Raw genomic sequence first — 16,837 nt, 5'->3', positions numbered from 1 at the left:
TTTCCTGCCTCCTCTAGGAAAATCCAAAGAGTAGGCACATTAGTGGTCTCATTCATCTTTGAACCCCAAGTGCCTAGAACAGAAGGCATCCAAACACTAACTAAACAAATGAATGCATTTTTGGCAGATTCAAGGAGCTGAGTAGACCCGTAGAAACAGTTCTAACAACTCAAGCCAGATTATTTACCAACTTTTCCCCTTATGGAGCCCTTCTCCTGCAAGTTACCATCCAGGGAATAAGCACCCTGTAGAATACAGTGTGGGCAATGAGATCCTGGTCATCCAATCACCCAGGGCCATCAGGGACCTCTGATCAGAGGATGGCTCGCACTCAGGTGGTTCTTCAGGTCAGGTGCAGGTGCTCGCTGCCTGGCTCTCTGTTCCTCATTACTAGTCCAGGCATTTCTGCTTGCCTATAAATTTCCATAATGTAAATTGGATATAATTAGATAATTTAATGAGGGGATTTACAACACATCCATCACTGCTGGTTTTAACACCATCACAAGTGGGAAGTAGCACTTCTCAGGGGAAGGAAAAAGCGGTAACCATCTATAAGGCACCTGTTTTGTCTGGAACTGTTCTGTGCTTTGTCCAACTATGATGGGCTGCTGAGGGTACAAACGTGTACGAGAAACCCTATAGTTATGAACACTGGTGCTTTGGGGGGACTGGAAAGCAAAAGTCATTACTCTGCAGCACATGTTAAGTGAAACCAAGCAATCAATTTAATTAGTGACATTTAGATGATTTGCTAACTAAAGGTTTACGGCTTTAAACAATTACTGTGGACTTTTCTCTAGAATTTTACTATAAGTCAAAAATCTTCTAGCTCCAAATCCCCGTTCTTCCCCCTCCGCCATTAAAACGAATGTTCTACAAGGCGATCTTCTGCAGAGTCGTTGAGGAGTGCAACTCTTCCCAATGTAACCCACTAGGTGGTAAGCACCCTGGCCCTGTGCTTGCATATCATCCTCCACCGAGAACTCCACTGGCAGGCATCAGCCCCCAGGGAACATGAGCTACACTCACACCCTAATCTTATAAAACAGAGGACCACAGCTAAGGCCACTAACCACTCTCTCGCAAGGTTAACAAAACCCAGTCCCCGGCCCTCTCTGGGAAGGTGGCTGCCCCCTTCCTTGCTAAGCATTGTCCATCTTTCTTCTGTGCTCTAGATATTTCTCTTCTGGTGCAGCAGAGGCATCTACAGCAGGAATTCTGCCTCCACTAAGCAGAATGAGTCACGCATAGAACACCGAACACCCAGCTTACAGGCAAACATGCAAAACCAGTCTGAAGTCTATTTTCGGGGCTGTTCATTGCCTAGGAGCATGTGCAACACAGGCCAGAGCTAGGCAAGAGCAGCTCATTAGCTCTGGCTGCTGGCCAGTCCGACCTCTAAAAGTGCACATCTCCGCCAGGCACAGGAGGCAGCCCCGCCACATCCGGTCCAAGGTCAGGCTAATCCCCCCACTACCAGTAGTCTTCAGCACGGAAGGGGCCCAAAGGAGAACATTCCTGGCCTCAGCTGCAGTGGGGCAGGGGGTAGGGGTGGGGGTGGGTGGGGGAAGGGCGCCCTGGGGACCATGGAGTCACAGGGCGGCGGGGAGCCCCCACCTGGACTGCATCTCGGCTTGCGCTTTTGACTGCTGATGTGTCGCCGGCTGGAGAGGCTGGCCCGGGGCTTGGGGGGTGGCCGGCCCCTGTAGCTGAGGGCTGCCAGCCTGGCAGTGGGAGGGGGCCCCGGCCGCCTGGGCCACGGCGGGCGGTGGCGGCGCAGAGAGATGCTGCTTCTGGGGCTGCTGCTGCTGCTGCTTGTAGCGGGAGAGGCTGAAGAAGAGGCCTAGGATAGCCTTGAGGTTGCCATTCCTGATTTCTGCAAGACAAGAAAGAGATGCTTTTAGACACAGAGTCCCAGCTTGGGAGCCCTTTCTCGCTCACGGGTTTCATTTCTCCAGGACAGGACAGGTTTCCTCAACACTTCCCCGGGGATCCCCGTCGGGGGGGGGGGGGGGAGTCAGGCCTCGGCCACAAAGAAATTAGCTGCTTCTCCCCCACTGGGATTAGAGCGGATACACGAGGCAAGTTACAACTGGATGTCTGGCAGGTGCCGGGAGGAAATTCTCAGCAAGGACACGACCAAAAAAAGTCAGACTCCTGAGCAAGACCATGCTTGTTCTCAGGCAAAGCAACCAATCCGGACAGAGGTGCTCCCCAAACGCTGAGGGGAGACTCGCTGGTCTCCACTTGGCGGCTCGGCCCAGTCCATGCTCTGTGCCCCCAGCCACTTCCGTGCACGCCAAGGGATTCCCACCCCACTCAGAAATCCTCACTCCGTTCTACCCAAGCATCCTTCCCTCAGACACATGGCTCTGTGTCTCCCTTATCTACTAAATCACTCATTTGGGGTGGGTGTGGGATCGGCCATAGGGGACTTGCTTTCATAAAGAACTCACACAAAATTCTGTATTTAAAAAAAAAAAAGAGAGAACAGAGTGGGGGTAAGAAAATTTTTATTCCAAACACAATTTTTTAGCTGTTATAATACATTTGCCTCAAGGCATGCATAAAAAGCTGCTGAGAAGGAATAAAATATTTATTCACAGGCAGAGGCTATGGATGGAGGGTGTTTCTCTTCGGGGAATCCCTTCTTTTATGTTCTTTTAACACCAGATGCAATGGCCGGGGACTGAACCGATTCTGAGGGTAAAGTAATAGGGCCACCCAGCCCGAAGGACAGGAAGAAGGAATCTTGGGGGCTCCCTCTGCTTTGCTTCTATCGGAGGCTGAATTTCCTTCTCTGAACTGGCGAGGGGGTTAGAAGGAGTGGGGTGGAGGAAGGGGCACATCCCCTGTGTGGGGAATGCACACATCCAGGTTAGCCCCGGGCCGGGAAGAGACAGGACCCTTGCAGGGCAGAGGGTATGAATGGGATCCTTTCAGAAACAAATCCCATTCCCTGCAGGCCTGCCAGTGTCCTGGGTGTGATCCGAGCAGGCCAGGCTGAATGACTGCCCCAAGAAATGGAGATCACAACTGACAACACAATGTGGCTCTCTGCACTTCACTGGCAATACCGACACAGCTTTCCCATCACACAAGGTTGTCCTACAGATGCAGTCAGAGCCTATCTGTGTAAGTGCACTGTGAACAGTGAAGGCCTTCTCTGGACCTGGTTGCTAATAACACCCCCTCCCCCCCAACCAAATCCTGGATGAGATTCCCATACAGGTCTGGGCTCGTGCCTTAGAAACAGTTTTTACTGGGGTCATCTTGGGACTTATCATGCAAATCATGATGCTTCTGAGAGTGAAAGGGAGGAGCTTTTAATTAGGCCAGGGGGTCAGGTATAAGCTAGGACTGGCCTGGGCAAAGGAGGATGCTTATAAACCATCTTGTGCAATCTGGGGAGCAGAGAAAGCCCCATAGAGCTGGCGGAGACCCCCCAGGGTTCTGGAGGTCGTTCAGCTGGCATGCAGGTTAGCACCTGTTAAAGAACCTGGGGAACCATTTGCTGCCTCAAAATTAAAGTCACAGGAGGGAGAAAGTAGGGCTAATCATGGGGATTGGCGAAATCTATGTAAGATTTATTTTTAGTACCTTTGATCATTACCAGGTTATACAGTTTATAAGAACAAGGACTACCACTAATTAGTATGTATCAGGTTAAGCTCTTAATAAGCATGATCTCATTCAATCCCTACAATCTGGGAAGTGAGTGTTAACGTCCCTCTTGTACAGAAAAACAGAATCTCAGAATGGTTTTAGGACCTCTCCAAGGAAATACATTACAGAGCTGGGATTTGGGATTTGAATCTAGGTTTTTCCCTCTCAAAGCCTGGTCTCCCCACACTGTGTAACTTGGCTTTACTTGTCTACCCATCATGTGTGGTACATTTAAAAGCACAAGCAGATAATGTTTTATTTATTAAGCTAGCTGGTGGGCATATAAGTATTCCTTATCCTTCTGTAAGTATTCTATGATTATGGAATGTTTGGCACATTCCAAAATACATTTTTTAGAACCACGTAAGAACAACAAAGAAGGGAGGAACTATAAAGATTCAGCACACGCAGGGGCGGACGGGTTGTTCCCTGCGAGAGGCAAGCATGTCCACATCAGCATCTCCTGGCAGGCCAGTCCAAGCCAGGGCAAAAAGAGACAGCTTTGTCGTATTCTCTACCCACTGCGGTTGCTGAGTCCCTTACTGTTCATAACTCAGCATCAGTTCCTAAGCATTGCTTTCTCCGTCAAAAAAATAGTCTTCCCACACATATACTACTTCTTGGCAGGGGGGATTTTTCATGATAAAGATCACTGATTTTTTGAGCCAGAAAGACCCGGGTTTGAATCTCGAAAGTTCATCATTTATAGACTGAATTTTCAGAAGACTCAACCTCTTGGGGCCTCCGTTTCCTTCTTTAAAACGAGCATACGCCAAACTGCACCTTTCCCACAGGCTTGTTACGAGAATTAAGTGACCACTGAATGAGAAAATGCATGTGCATGCCAAGCACCCAGGACGCTGCCTGACTCGACTTCCCATTTTGGTTCAGAAAATACGGCCCCTCTACCTACAGCCTCCTCAGAACTCACCACAGGGCTCTGTCCCTAATGGAAGACTAAGAAGCTGTCGATTCCCCCTGAGGCCACAGGCACAGGCATGGAGAAGGAAATCAACCAGGAATGATCTCATATTAGACAAAAGACAATGGGGAACTTCCAATTTGGGTTTTTTTTTGGTTTGAGAAAGAAAGCCCTCGCACACATGTGCCTGCTAGGACAGGGGGAAAGCAGAGGGAGAGGGAGAGAGAGAATCTCAAGCTGACTATCCATACCCGGCAAGGAGCCTGACAAAGGGCTTGAACTTACAACCTTAAGGTTACAACTTGAGCCAAAATCAAGAGATGGGACAACTAACCACCCAGGTGGTCCCCATTTCTCTTTTAAACAGCTTTACCCAGGGGCAATTTGTATCTAGAAAATTAAGTGTGTGATGATTTTCAGTCACTTCAGCGAATTGTCACCTTTGCCTATTCCCATCACCCTAAACAGAGTCCTCCGGCTCATCCGCAGTCAGTCCCCAAACCCATTCCCAGGCAATGTCGAATCTGCTTCCTGTTTCTACAAACTTTGTCTCTTCTGGACACTTCCTGGAAGGGGAGCCATGTAATGTGTAGTCTTTTGCATGTGGCTTCTTCCACGGAACATGTTTTTAAATGACCCACGTTAGAGCATTTGTCATTAGTTTCGTTCTCCGCATTGCTGAGTAACCCCCAGTTGTATGGACAGACCACATCTTCCAGGCCCGCTCCCCAGGTGGTGGATGTCTGGACTGTTCCCTTTTCTTCCCAGAGAACAAAAACTGGAGAGGTGCAGATGCTCTGTTTGGGGTTGGAAGCCACAAAGTTTTTTGCCATGGGTGGTCTACAACAGACAGTACCCAAAATAGCTGGAATTGTGTTCTCCCCACATTTCCGAGGGGAGGGTGTCTGCATTCCACGAGGCCTGGTAAGCGGGCGGCACCGACCAGCCAACGACACAATCCATCGGCCCACAAAAAAAATGTTTCCCTCATGACATTTCCCAAGATTTGGAAAAAGAGTATCATTTTATGTTGGATCAGCTGTCCTCATTCTAGAATTCTAGAGAAAGGAAAAAACCACAGACCTAGCTAGAATGGACTCTACACTAGCTAGCTGGTGTCTACCTCTGCCTGAGAATCCTGATGGCATTTCTGTTTGTGGCCACACCCATGTCCGCTGAACTGGCTACAGCAGTCATTTTTCCATTCCCAATAAATTCCGTAGCACCTGGACTCTTTAATTCCCTCCAGTTCCGACTGATTTCTTTGCTCCCACCAGCTGGTATGAATGTGCCCAGATACTGTACAGGGACACCAGGCATGAAGGATAGGAAAAAACAGAGTCCTTTTCTTCCAGCATTACTGAAACCTCAGGCCTGGTTTACAAAGGCACCAACACTGGGATAATCTAATACAAAGAAATCTGCTTTGTAAGGAAGAATGGGCCAGAAGCCAGAGGAAGGCAGGGCCAGCTCAGACCAGACCGTGGAGTCAGAATTCCTATCCAGTTCTCTTAACTTACAGCGCCGTCCGACCTACGCAGCTGACCCGGGACTGTGGGTTCTGAGGCATTGCTCCTCCATCAGCATAACCTACGCTCCCCACAGAACTTCCCACCCCATTCCTGCAGCCCTTCTGTGTCCTGTTCACCAAGCCGGTCGATGACTACACCCACGGGGCAAGTGGCATGGATGAAGGGTGTGGGAGAGCCTCTGGGCCCCTTCTGGTGAGGAACAGAATCAGGTCCACTCCCTGCCACACAGGTGATGTGGGTAGGAGAAAATGGAAACAACCCACCTGCTGCTTTTCTTGTGACGGACCAGAAAGACCTGAGCTTTCTGGCTCAGACGAAAAGGGGAACAAGCTCAACATCTAGGTTTCTGGCCAAACCAGGTCTGAACTCATCAGGTCAGCAACCAACTTCAGTTCAAAATCATGCACTCCTTCTTGGAGGCACCTGGCAGGATCTTCCTGCCTCTGTCTCCTCCAGTCCTCAAGGTTGATAAAGACGGGGTCTTCAGTCCTGTCACACTACCTACGCCTTGTCTTCTGTCTGGACTTCCCATCTTCTTTCCTGTCTGGTGAACGCCTCTGTATCCTGTCAAACCCCGGCGAAACTCCACTGCCTCTGTCAATCCCCCTGACTGCCCCCAAGCCAAGCTAGTCACTGGCTTTCTTTGTCACTACTGTGTACGTACCAGTAGCCCAGCTCTCTTACTAATGGAAACTGGAGCGAAGTTTGTATGGCTGAGACTATGCCTGGTATACAGGACGTGCCCAGCAAATGTTTGCTGAACTAAATTGGATCTGCCTCACCCGCCAGACCTTCACGCCTCCATTACGGGAGGACAGGCTCAGGGCCAGGTGTTTGCAAAGCTCCCAAAGGTAAAAACTATCTTTCCCCACTGGACAGGTTTACAGATGGTCGTGACTGGTGGAGTGTGTGTCGGGGAGGGCTTGAAGGGATCTTGAAAATCACCCAGGTTAGGGTGAGGCCCAAGCTCCCACGATACCGGATGGTTCCAACTGTCGAACACAGAGGGGGCGGGTGAGAAGCCCTAGTCCAGGGGAAGTGTCCCAAACCAGTAGTGTCTCCATAGGGGTTCCCCTGGGCCCGCAGCCTCTACCCTGGAACAAAGGCGCTCTGTGGTCCTCTATCGGGCAGGTTGGGGCAGGGCATGATCTGCTGCAATGTTTCAAGGACAGGTGCATACACCCTCCCGAGGTTCTAAATCCTGCTTTAGTCACTGGAAGAGGGCGGAGAAGTACATATGGGGTTTTCCAACCGCCCATGGTTTTCATCAGAGGAGGAGCCTCAGGGCACTCAACCATCTTCAAAAGGAAAACAAAAAGCATTAAAACTACATTATTTCTTTAAACACAATAATGCTTTTCTAGTAATTATGCAGGTGGTTAAGACTGTGAGGAGCGACAGGAACACCAGGCCTCTGAAACAGATGAGTAGCTTAGCCACTGCTGACCTTGTGGGCCTCCCTTTTCCCATGTGGGACTTAATATCTCTGGGCCTTAGTTTCCTCCTCTGTATGATGGGGATAAAATGAATACTGATCTCAAAAACTTGGGGGGATTAAATAAGATATAAAACATGTACAGCACTTAGCTCACTGACTGGCACATGGGTTCTCCATAAACGGCTTCTAGTCCTATAATTTAACAGTATGTCAAGTGAGAGGTTTCTTGTAATCCTGAAATTGAATAAAGTGAAAAAAGCCCATTTGAGGATAAAAAGGGTCCTTCCTCTAGAAGTTCGAGGAGTTGACAAAAGTGTGGGCCAGTCACCTTCCTCCAAGACCGCACTAGTCCAGAATCTGTCTCACCAACAAACACCATCATTATCCCCCAACCTCAAAAGGCAAGGTAAGATCTAGAGGATTCTTTCTGCCATCTTCTTGGGTCACTGTAATGGGACTGCCCATGAATTACACATGAACATCCTGGCAGATGCCCTCAACAGCATTAACAATGCTGAAAAGAGAGGCAAATGCCAGGTCATGTTCCGACGGTGGGCTCTCTCCAAGGCCATGCTCCAAAAAACGGTTCTTCGGTTTCTCACTATGATGATGAAGCACACTTACATTAGCGAATTTGAAATCACTGATGGTCACAGACCTGGGAACGTTGTTGTGAACCTCAGGGCAGGTTAAACAAGGGTGGAGTGATGAGCACTAGATCTGATGTAAAACTCAAAGTTTAGAAAAACAGCAGAAAGATCTGCTCCCATCCACCAGTCTGGTTTCGTTGTATGGACGACCTCGCTGCCATCATGGACCATGAAGCAGCAAGGCGAAAACACACAGGAGGGAAAATTCTGGGATGCCTTTTCTAGGCGTGTAATATACACAAGCAAATAAAATGCCTCAATGAACAAAAAAAAGCAACAAAACCCACAACCCCCCAAAAATCTAGATCTTTCTAGGTGACAAAGTGTTGCAGAGTGGGGGAAGGTGACAATGTCTGATGATCATAGACACTGGATATTTCCTCCCCCAGCCAAAGAAAAGGAGGCGAGGTCCTTGTGCTCCTTGAAGACAAAGGAGTAGAGGGGCCAAGAGAATCACTCCAAGTCGGGTACTGGCATTCCTGGCCCTGGCTGGACTTCCACTCAGCACAGACTTGGCAGATCTGCCTCTTTGGCCACCTAAGTCAGGGAGGAAAGAGTTGGAGAGAAACTACATGGTGGGGGCTTCCAGGTGACAGAAGGACTGTTCTACCTACTCTAAGTGGAAGATGGAGCCCACGCATTCCTGCCAGTTCTGTAGTGTGTAATACAGGGGTGAGGAGACTGAGCTCGACAGTGTCACTAGGACCACCTTATTTGGGGACCATAAGGGGCCTGAACTGGCAGGGGGGGGGACCAGATATAAATGCTACCCACTGAGGGCGAGCCAGAATTGCTAGACAACCTCACAAAAGACGACTAATGTGCCGGGAACAGCATGAGAGCAAGTCCATGGTCACTGGGGCATGCAGAGACTCTGGCCTAGGGACAGGAGCAATTAGGACTCTGTAAGAAGAGGCAGTGACTTCAACCAGCAGAATTTTGCCTGCTTTATCTGCCCCAGTTCTAGAGGCTCAGACAAAGGAAAGAGGGGTGGGGGAGAAGTCATTAGGCCCTGATCCCTCTTTAATCTTCTTCTTTTTCTTGTTTTTCTTTTTTTAATTAATTTTTTTTTGAGAGAGAAAACAAGTGAGCAAGCATGTGTGTCTCTGTGTGTGTGTGTGTGTGTGTGTGTGTGTGAGAGAGAGAGAGAGAGCGAGCGCTGGGGGGTTGGAGGGGAGAGGCAGAGAAATGTGGGGCTCAATCTCATAACCTTGAGATCATTACCTGAGCTAAAATAAAGAGTTGGACACTTAACTGACTGAGTCACCCAGGTCCCTCTCCCCCTCTCCAATCTTCCAAAGCCACTTCTCCGGGGTATGTGGGTGAAAAAGAGCAGTGAGCAGAATGTGAAACTGCAGTTTAAAAGCAAACAAGACCCAAAATAAAAGGCAATCTATGGAATAGGAAGAGGTATTTGCAAATGTCTTATCAGATAAAGGGCTTGTATCCAAAATCTATAAAAGAACTGATCAAACTCAACACCCCAAAAATAAAAAATCCAATCAAGAAATGGGCAGAAGACATGAACAGACATTTCTCCAAAGAAGACATCCAAATGGCCAACAGACACATAAAAAATGCAAGCATCATGGAAATACAAATCAAAACCACAGTGAGATACCACCTCACACCAGTAAGAATGACTAAAATGAACAATTCGGGAAATCACAGATGTTGATGAGAAATGCAGAGAATGGGGAACCTTCTACACTGTTGGTGGGAATGCAAGCTGGTGAAGCCACTCTGGAAAACAGCGTGGACGTTCCTCAAAAAGTTGAAAATGGAGCTACCCTATGACCCAGCAATCACACTACTGAGTATTTACCCTAAAGATGCAAATGTAGTGATCTGAGGGGGCATGTGCACCTGAATGTTTATAGCAGCAATGTCCACAATAGCCAAACTATGGAAAGAACCTAGATGTCCATCAACAGATGAATGGATAAAGAAGATGTGGTATATATATATGCAATGGAATATTACTTGGCATCAATAAGAATGAAATCTTGCCATTTGCAGCAACATTAATGGAACTAGAAGGTATCATGTTAAGTGAAGTAAGTCAGTCAGAGAAAGACAAATACCATATGATTTCACTCATGTGTAGAATTTAAGAAACAAAACAAATGAACACAGGGGTAGGGAAGGAAAAATAAGATAACAGAGTTGAGACAAACCATGAGAGACTGGTAACTCTAGGAAACAAACTGAGGGCTGCTGGAGGGGAGGTGCATAGGGGGATGGGGTCACTGGGAGGTGGGCATTAAGGAGGGCACATGATGTAATGAGCACTGGATATTGTATGCAACTAATGAATCACTAAATCCTATTCTTGAAACTAATAATACACTATATGTTAATTAAACTGAATTTAAGTTAAACATTTAAAAAAACCAAAACAATACCATTATAAGCATTAACATAAAACTGTTCTAATAATGGACCATGACTGACGAGTTATGTGTTCTGGCCAAGATGTCAGAAAGTGAGTCTCGACTCAGCAGGAAAGATGAGGGGTTCCACATCACACAGTTGGGGGGCCATTACTGAAACACCATGAAGCCACTTCCCAGCTGTGCCCCAATGACAGACACCTCAACACACTGGGTCGGTGGGATCTTCTGTGCTCAGAGACCCCCACGGGACACATCCTAACATGGAGCTGAGGGACTCCCTGATAGGCCTCATCTTCTGAGACAGTGTTCTGGCCAAGAAAGTTCTAGATCTTTTCTGGTTTCCTTCACCTATACATGACACGCCTCGACTTTACCCTTCTGCTATCCCAAAAGACACCAGGAACACGAGTTCTGAAATCACAGAGACCCAGGTCAGCTCTGCCTCTGCTGCTCACTAGCTACAGGCTTTGAGGATGTCACTCAGCACCTCTTTAAATCAACTTTTGTCATCTGTACATTCCAGCTATTATGAGTCCCCACTTCAGCTGGAGGCGCTGGAGCTGCTTCACAGACAAGCCTGAGAAGTGCGGATGGTACTTCTTTATTCAACAAGTACTTACTGAATAATCTGTGCCTTAAGGTCTCAAGAGGACGGGGTAGGTTCAGGGGGACAAACGAGGCAGAGCACAGGAAAACACGCAGATAGATGGCACAGGGGCCAGGTGTCACCTCCAGGCCACATGGATGAAGGTGACTTACATGGAGTCCACATCCCCTAGAGCCCTTTCTGTTGAGCAGGACTCTGGGCAAGTCCCTGCTGATACTCTGCTGGGGGAGGGGGGAAGGGGGGCACAAGCCTGGGGTCCGACCCCTTCCAGAAAGCACGAGGAGCCTGTGAGTGCCACCCACCCGCCAACACAACAATGCTTTACCAGAAGGAAATGATGTTCCTCGGAATGGGAATTTGCATCTCCCCACCTATCCATGGAAACCCCACACCAAGCCCCACCACGCCCCAGCAAGCTGCATTCCATGGGTCATGGAGCCCAGGTCTCATCCCCACAGAGGAGGGCCCATCCCCCAGGGCCAAGGAATCCTCCGAGGATCCCCGCTCTCAAAGCCAGGGTTAGGGCTGACCAGCTGACATCTACCATGGAGACCTCTGCAAGCAGTGTGTCCACCCCTGACCCGGGGCAGGCCCAGCATCGAAAAGGTCACATTTAGACACAGCACGACATACCCACAAGGCATCAGGAGTAGCCGCCTGCCCCCAGTAGCGTTCACACAGCCAGGAAAATCAAGCTCTCACCGTGTAGCAGGGCAGAGGCAAGGAACGGGCCCCAAGTTGGCCACACTTGCAAACTTACCTGTTCCACTGGGCTCCTTCCTTCCTCACTGCCCCCCCTCCTCCCCACCCTGACCACCAGAATCGATGCTAATAGGCATCTTTTCAAGAAGCAATCTTGCTAGGGAAAGGTCACGTGAGGCCCAAACTGCTTTACCTGTTCTGGGAAAACTGGAGGCAGGTGCAGCCTAATGAGGCTGGGAGGCTGCCGAGGCCTGTGGCCGCGTCTGGGCTGGCAGCTGCCTGTATTTACAAACCAGAGAGCGCATGGAAGATTCCAGGGCGAGACGTTGCCCGAGGCGGCTGAGAACTCGGACCAGCCATCTCCAGACCAATACTTAATTGAATAGCAAACCACCAGCACACGCTAATGTGCTAATTAGCCACCCAATTGGAGTTAATTAAAAACTAATCAGGATGTCAAAACGCAGCCTCTCATTAATATATCACGTGTTTTCTTTTCTTTCTTTCTTTTTTTTTTTTTGAACTAAGAAAGCTGCTGTTTCTTCTAAGAAAAGCAAGAGATAAGGACTCTGCATTTTTCCCTGGGAACTGTGCAATTTAAATATAAGCTGTGACTAAGTGTTCTCTCTCCCACAGATAAGGCCCGGCTTAATAATTAACTGAATTGCTAGCCGGGTGAATCAAATCGGCGTTGTTGGATTAAGCCCTCCTCCAGAGAAGCGGCTGCATCTCCAGTACCCCTCCTCTGTGTCTAGCAGACATCGGCCGGCGTGGTGGGATCTCCATTCCTGGAGTGATTCTTTAGGTGTCAAAAAGTTGGCATAGTTGAGTCTAGACAGGCCTTGAGCTGCCTCAAAACCAGGAGGAAAACAAAGCCAGAAGCGCACACCAGCACCCCTGGGCTTAACTGTATTAAAGTCATCAGTAAGTAACAGGTGGGCATTTCTAACAATGAAAAGGCAGCTTCATGACAAGTGCTCTGACTCACCTTCTGCAGACAGCCCCTGGATGTTTATTCCCTTCGCTGCCAGGAAATTCAAGCAGGCATCTATGTTTTCAATCTAGGAAAAAAAAAAAAGAAATGACAGACGCTCGATCAAGGTTCAGCCTCCTCAGAGCCATCTTTTATCAGGAACAGAGGGTGATGTTGAAGACAGGATTCACTGTGCATTTACTAAGGTTCGCAAGGAGGAAAATGACGTGCCAGTGGCAGATGAATGGATGGATGAACGGATGGATGGGTGCAGGTCAGGACTCCCTGTCTGTACTTGCACAAGGCAAAGTTACCTAATATCCCAACCACACAGTTCCAGGAGTCAAGGCCCTGGCTTGCTCATGGCTACCAAAAATAACCAGAGTGGAATGAGAGCGCCTATGTGTACCACTGTCACTAGAGCTATCCTGAAAATTTGAGCAGCTGCCAGAAAAATGGAGGTGGGGATGAAGGGGACAGTAGACCCACCCCGTCCACCAGCAGCTGGGAGAAATTTCCAGCACCAAGGAGGCACGCTGTCAAATGTGAAAACAGTGAATGGGAGTTTCAGCAGGGCTCTGGGCCGTGTTTACTCACAAAATTCTCAGGCTGGCGGGCATTGCAGATGACGAGGGAGGGCTGTGACCTCCGTGAACCCCTCTGTCCTTTGTGTGTTCTGTGACAAGAAGGAACCCACCTGCCCGAGTCTGGGAGGCCTCCCAGGCTTGCCAGGGCTGATGCCACAGCCAAGGGCAAACAAACGTCCAGCCCTCGGGAAAGAACAATTAGGTCATTCCCAAAGGTCTGATTTGACTTCATTTGTCAAGGCTAATGATTTTTTGGTCTACGGGAAAATGTTCAGGCTCGATTAATGTCAATGGTGACCGTAAATAAAAGAAACCGCTTTTGACTTGGCACAAGGATCTTTGAATTTCACACAGTTTGCATTTCACCGTGGAGAACTCCCCTGCCCCTGACCGGACTTCCTACGCTCTGTCAGCACTCTTATACATTCAAAAGGGTGTTTAACCCATAGGGTTTATCTTGAATAAATGACTGTCTTTCACAGTGTCCATGTGACCATTCTCCTTTCCCCTTCCCAAGCGATCTTCTGAAGGCGACTTCATAGCCACAGAGCGCAGAGTCTACAGTGCAAGAAGAGGTCTAATTTGTGTAAAGTCTGGCTCCAAGACCGTCTTCCTGAAATATATGTCCTTCTTCCCTGTGTCTGGCATTTTCCTTCTCTGCTCCCAGTCTTCAGACCTTCCAAACACAAAATTGAGCTACGGGGGCACCTCAATCAAACTGCCCTCGTTCTAAGACTCCGCTCCACCCCAAGCCCAAGGCTGCTCCTTCCTTATGGTTTTTAGCCGGGTTTCCCATCTCTCTCCCAGCCTCCAGCTCACCCTCAAAGATCTTCCTCTGGGAGACTTTTTTTTTTTTTTTTTTTTAAATCATCTTTGGAAAAAGGGTCAAAATGCAATTTCCTGCAAATAAATGCTGATATTATGAGTTATGCCTGCCACTACTGCAGAAAATCTTTTCATATAAAGGGGGAGGGAAAGCAAGATTGCTTTTAACTCTTCCTTCCTTCCAAGCCAGACGGACTGATGATGACAAGCAGGTGCCACTATCCTAGAGGGCAAGGGGAGGGGAAAGAAGGAAGAATGGCAGGAGAACCCCTGTAGAAGGCGTTTTGAAGCAATCCGCTTACATTTTAAGTAATCAAAATTAGATCTCTAAATGTTATTACCCCCTGTTACATTTTGAGAAAAATAACTATCAGTCCTTATTTCCACAACAGCCCACAATGGTAATGTACCAAAATCACACAAAAGGATCTGTTGCCCCCACAGAGGGACTAATATTTAAATTGTGATAAAAATATAAAATTCTTCAATCCCTTTTTCCTTTGAATAATCCTATCCTGCTTCTTCAGTGTATCTTGCACATGGCTGATAAGTGAGGTTTGGGCAAGTATTGTACCCGTGAGAATTGAGATAAAGAAAAAGCTGACTGCCTGGGAATCTATTAATGTAAAATCAAAAATAGTACACTTGGTATCTATCCTGGCAAGCGTCACGGAGGTGTGCTGATGTGGGTAGGTTACATTTTTTTCAACAACAGTGTGGCAGAGTAGCATTGACTTAAAAACAAACAAACAAAAAGACCCCCACCGATGTATTCAAGAAAATCACTGCCCTACTACAACATTCTAATTCTATAGACATTTTTTTCCAAGGAACATAAGGCACATTTACATGGCACATTTATGGAGCATTCAATGCATACTGTATTTTAAAGTACATGTAATTTCTTCCCGCCGGGCTAGCCCTTGGTTCATTTCAATTTGGCCATCTACTGGGCTTTCTTTTAATGTTAAATTCTACTAAAGGAATGAATAATTATAAATAGGTTACCTGGACTATTTTTCTTCCTCCTGTTACTTTTTAAAATCCCTATTATTCTTTCAAAGAGTTTCAAGATCATTTCTCCACAGGGCAGGGAAAGTGCTGGGAGAAGGGGTAACAATGTTGCCACCCCCAGGGGACATCTGGCAACATTCTGTGTTCTCACAGTGTGTGGGGCGGGTGCAACGAGCATCTAGTGGGTAGAGGCCAAAGATATTGCTGAAAATCCTACAACACACATAAGGATGAAAAATCCTACCCAAAGGGTCAATAGTCCGAAGCCTGAGAAACCTATGATTCTTTTCATCAATCAGTATAATTGTAGATGTCTGCTCTGTTCCAGACACTGTGCTGGGTTCTCCTGACCATGTTAGGGCAGAGTCTTCGTCCTGTCCAGGAGCCCACACTTACATAGTCCTTGTCTCTAGGGTCCACAGAGCCATCCGACACACACCCCAATTCCCAGCCATGTCAGGGAGAATCAGAGCATATAAGCAAAGGAAGCATCAGGATCTTCCTTGGTTAGGTGGAGGGAGAAGGTCTAGGGGCACCAAGAATGCTTTCTCCTAAAGAGGAGATAAAGCAGGGGACAGAGTCTGGATGGTTGCATCGCACTCCTGGAATATGTTAAAAGTAAAAATAAGGGGGCGCCTGGGTGGCTCAGTGGATTGGGCCGCTGCCTTCAGCTCAGGTCATGATCTCAGTGTCCTAGAACCCCACATCGGGCCCTCTGCTCAGCGGGGAGCCTGCTTCCCCCTCTGTCTCTGCCTGCCTCTCTGCCTACTTGTGATCTCTCTCTCTGTCAAATAAAATAAATAAAATCTTAAAAAAAAAAAAAAAGCAAAAATAAGAACTTGGGTCATCATTTAAAAGACGATTCATAAGCCCATCAAGTGCCTTGAATTTTTTCCTTCTACTATGATTTCTCTGCTCAAAGAAGGAGTTCAAAAAACATTCCTCAAGTCTCAAATCCACTCTTTAATAACGTTCCATTAAGGTTAAAAATCACTCCTGACAAGGCAGGCTGCTGAGACCCACGCTCTTTTCATCTGCACCCCAGGAAGAGAGCGGGGCTGGGAAGCAGAATAGGGTCAGATGTGGATTCCAACCTCCTGGCTTCACTTGGAAGGAGATCAGAAGGGGAGAATGTTTCTTTGATCCAGCCTCTCTTGTGACTGAAATTCACCTTAAGGTTTTCTTCCAAGTACCATACAGTAAACAAGCAATCTATCCTCGTGCACCATTGAAACTGCACACCGCCACCACACCCAGTGAGGGCCTGGCCGGGGGCCCTCAGCAAGCACAAGAGCGTCCCAGACCTAGCGCTGATGAGCCCTGGGGTGCATGTGCTCCCCAGACACACAGGGTGAGAGGCAGATCTGATTAGAGGTGGGAATGCAGAGTGATGGGAAAGGCTCTTAAGCAGCAAAGTATGTAAATACGACCAAAGTGGTTCATTAACACATAGCAGCCAATATAAACTACTTTCCAAAATTAGCTGACAAAAATCCGTGCAAAGCCTGACATTCCAGTGTTG

The 16,837-nt window shown here is 47.9% G+C and overlaps 1 protein-coding gene across 9 annotated transcripts in view; it reads right to left on the bottom strand.

The window, feature by feature from the left end:
• NAV2 (neuron navigator 2) overlaps positions 1–16,837 on the bottom strand; it is a 397,014-nt gene that overhangs the window by 224,909 nt on the left and 155,268 nt on the right. For all 9 annotated transcript variants that reach the window (XM_044258951.1, XM_044258952.1, XM_044258953.1 and 6 more), the window contains exons 4-5: positions 12,905–12,977; positions 1,621–1,879 (exon numbers count right to left, since the gene is read on the bottom strand). In XM_044258951.1, coding sequence (XP_044114886.1) covers positions 1,621–1,879; positions 12,905–12,977 — 332 coding nt within the window. The remainder of the gene's footprint in view (positions 1–1,620; positions 1,880–12,904; positions 12,978–16,837) is intronic.

This window comes from Neovison vison, chromosome 7 (assembly GCF_020171115.1).
Source record: "Neovison vison isolate M4711 chromosome 7, ASM_NN_V1, whole genome shotgun sequence".
NCBI classification, from domain to species: Eukaryota; Metazoa; Chordata; class Mammalia; order Carnivora; family Mustelidae; genus Neogale; species Neogale vison.
The sequence above is the reverse complement of the archived record's forward strand: the minus strand, read 5'-3'. Positions and strand labels throughout refer to the sequence as shown.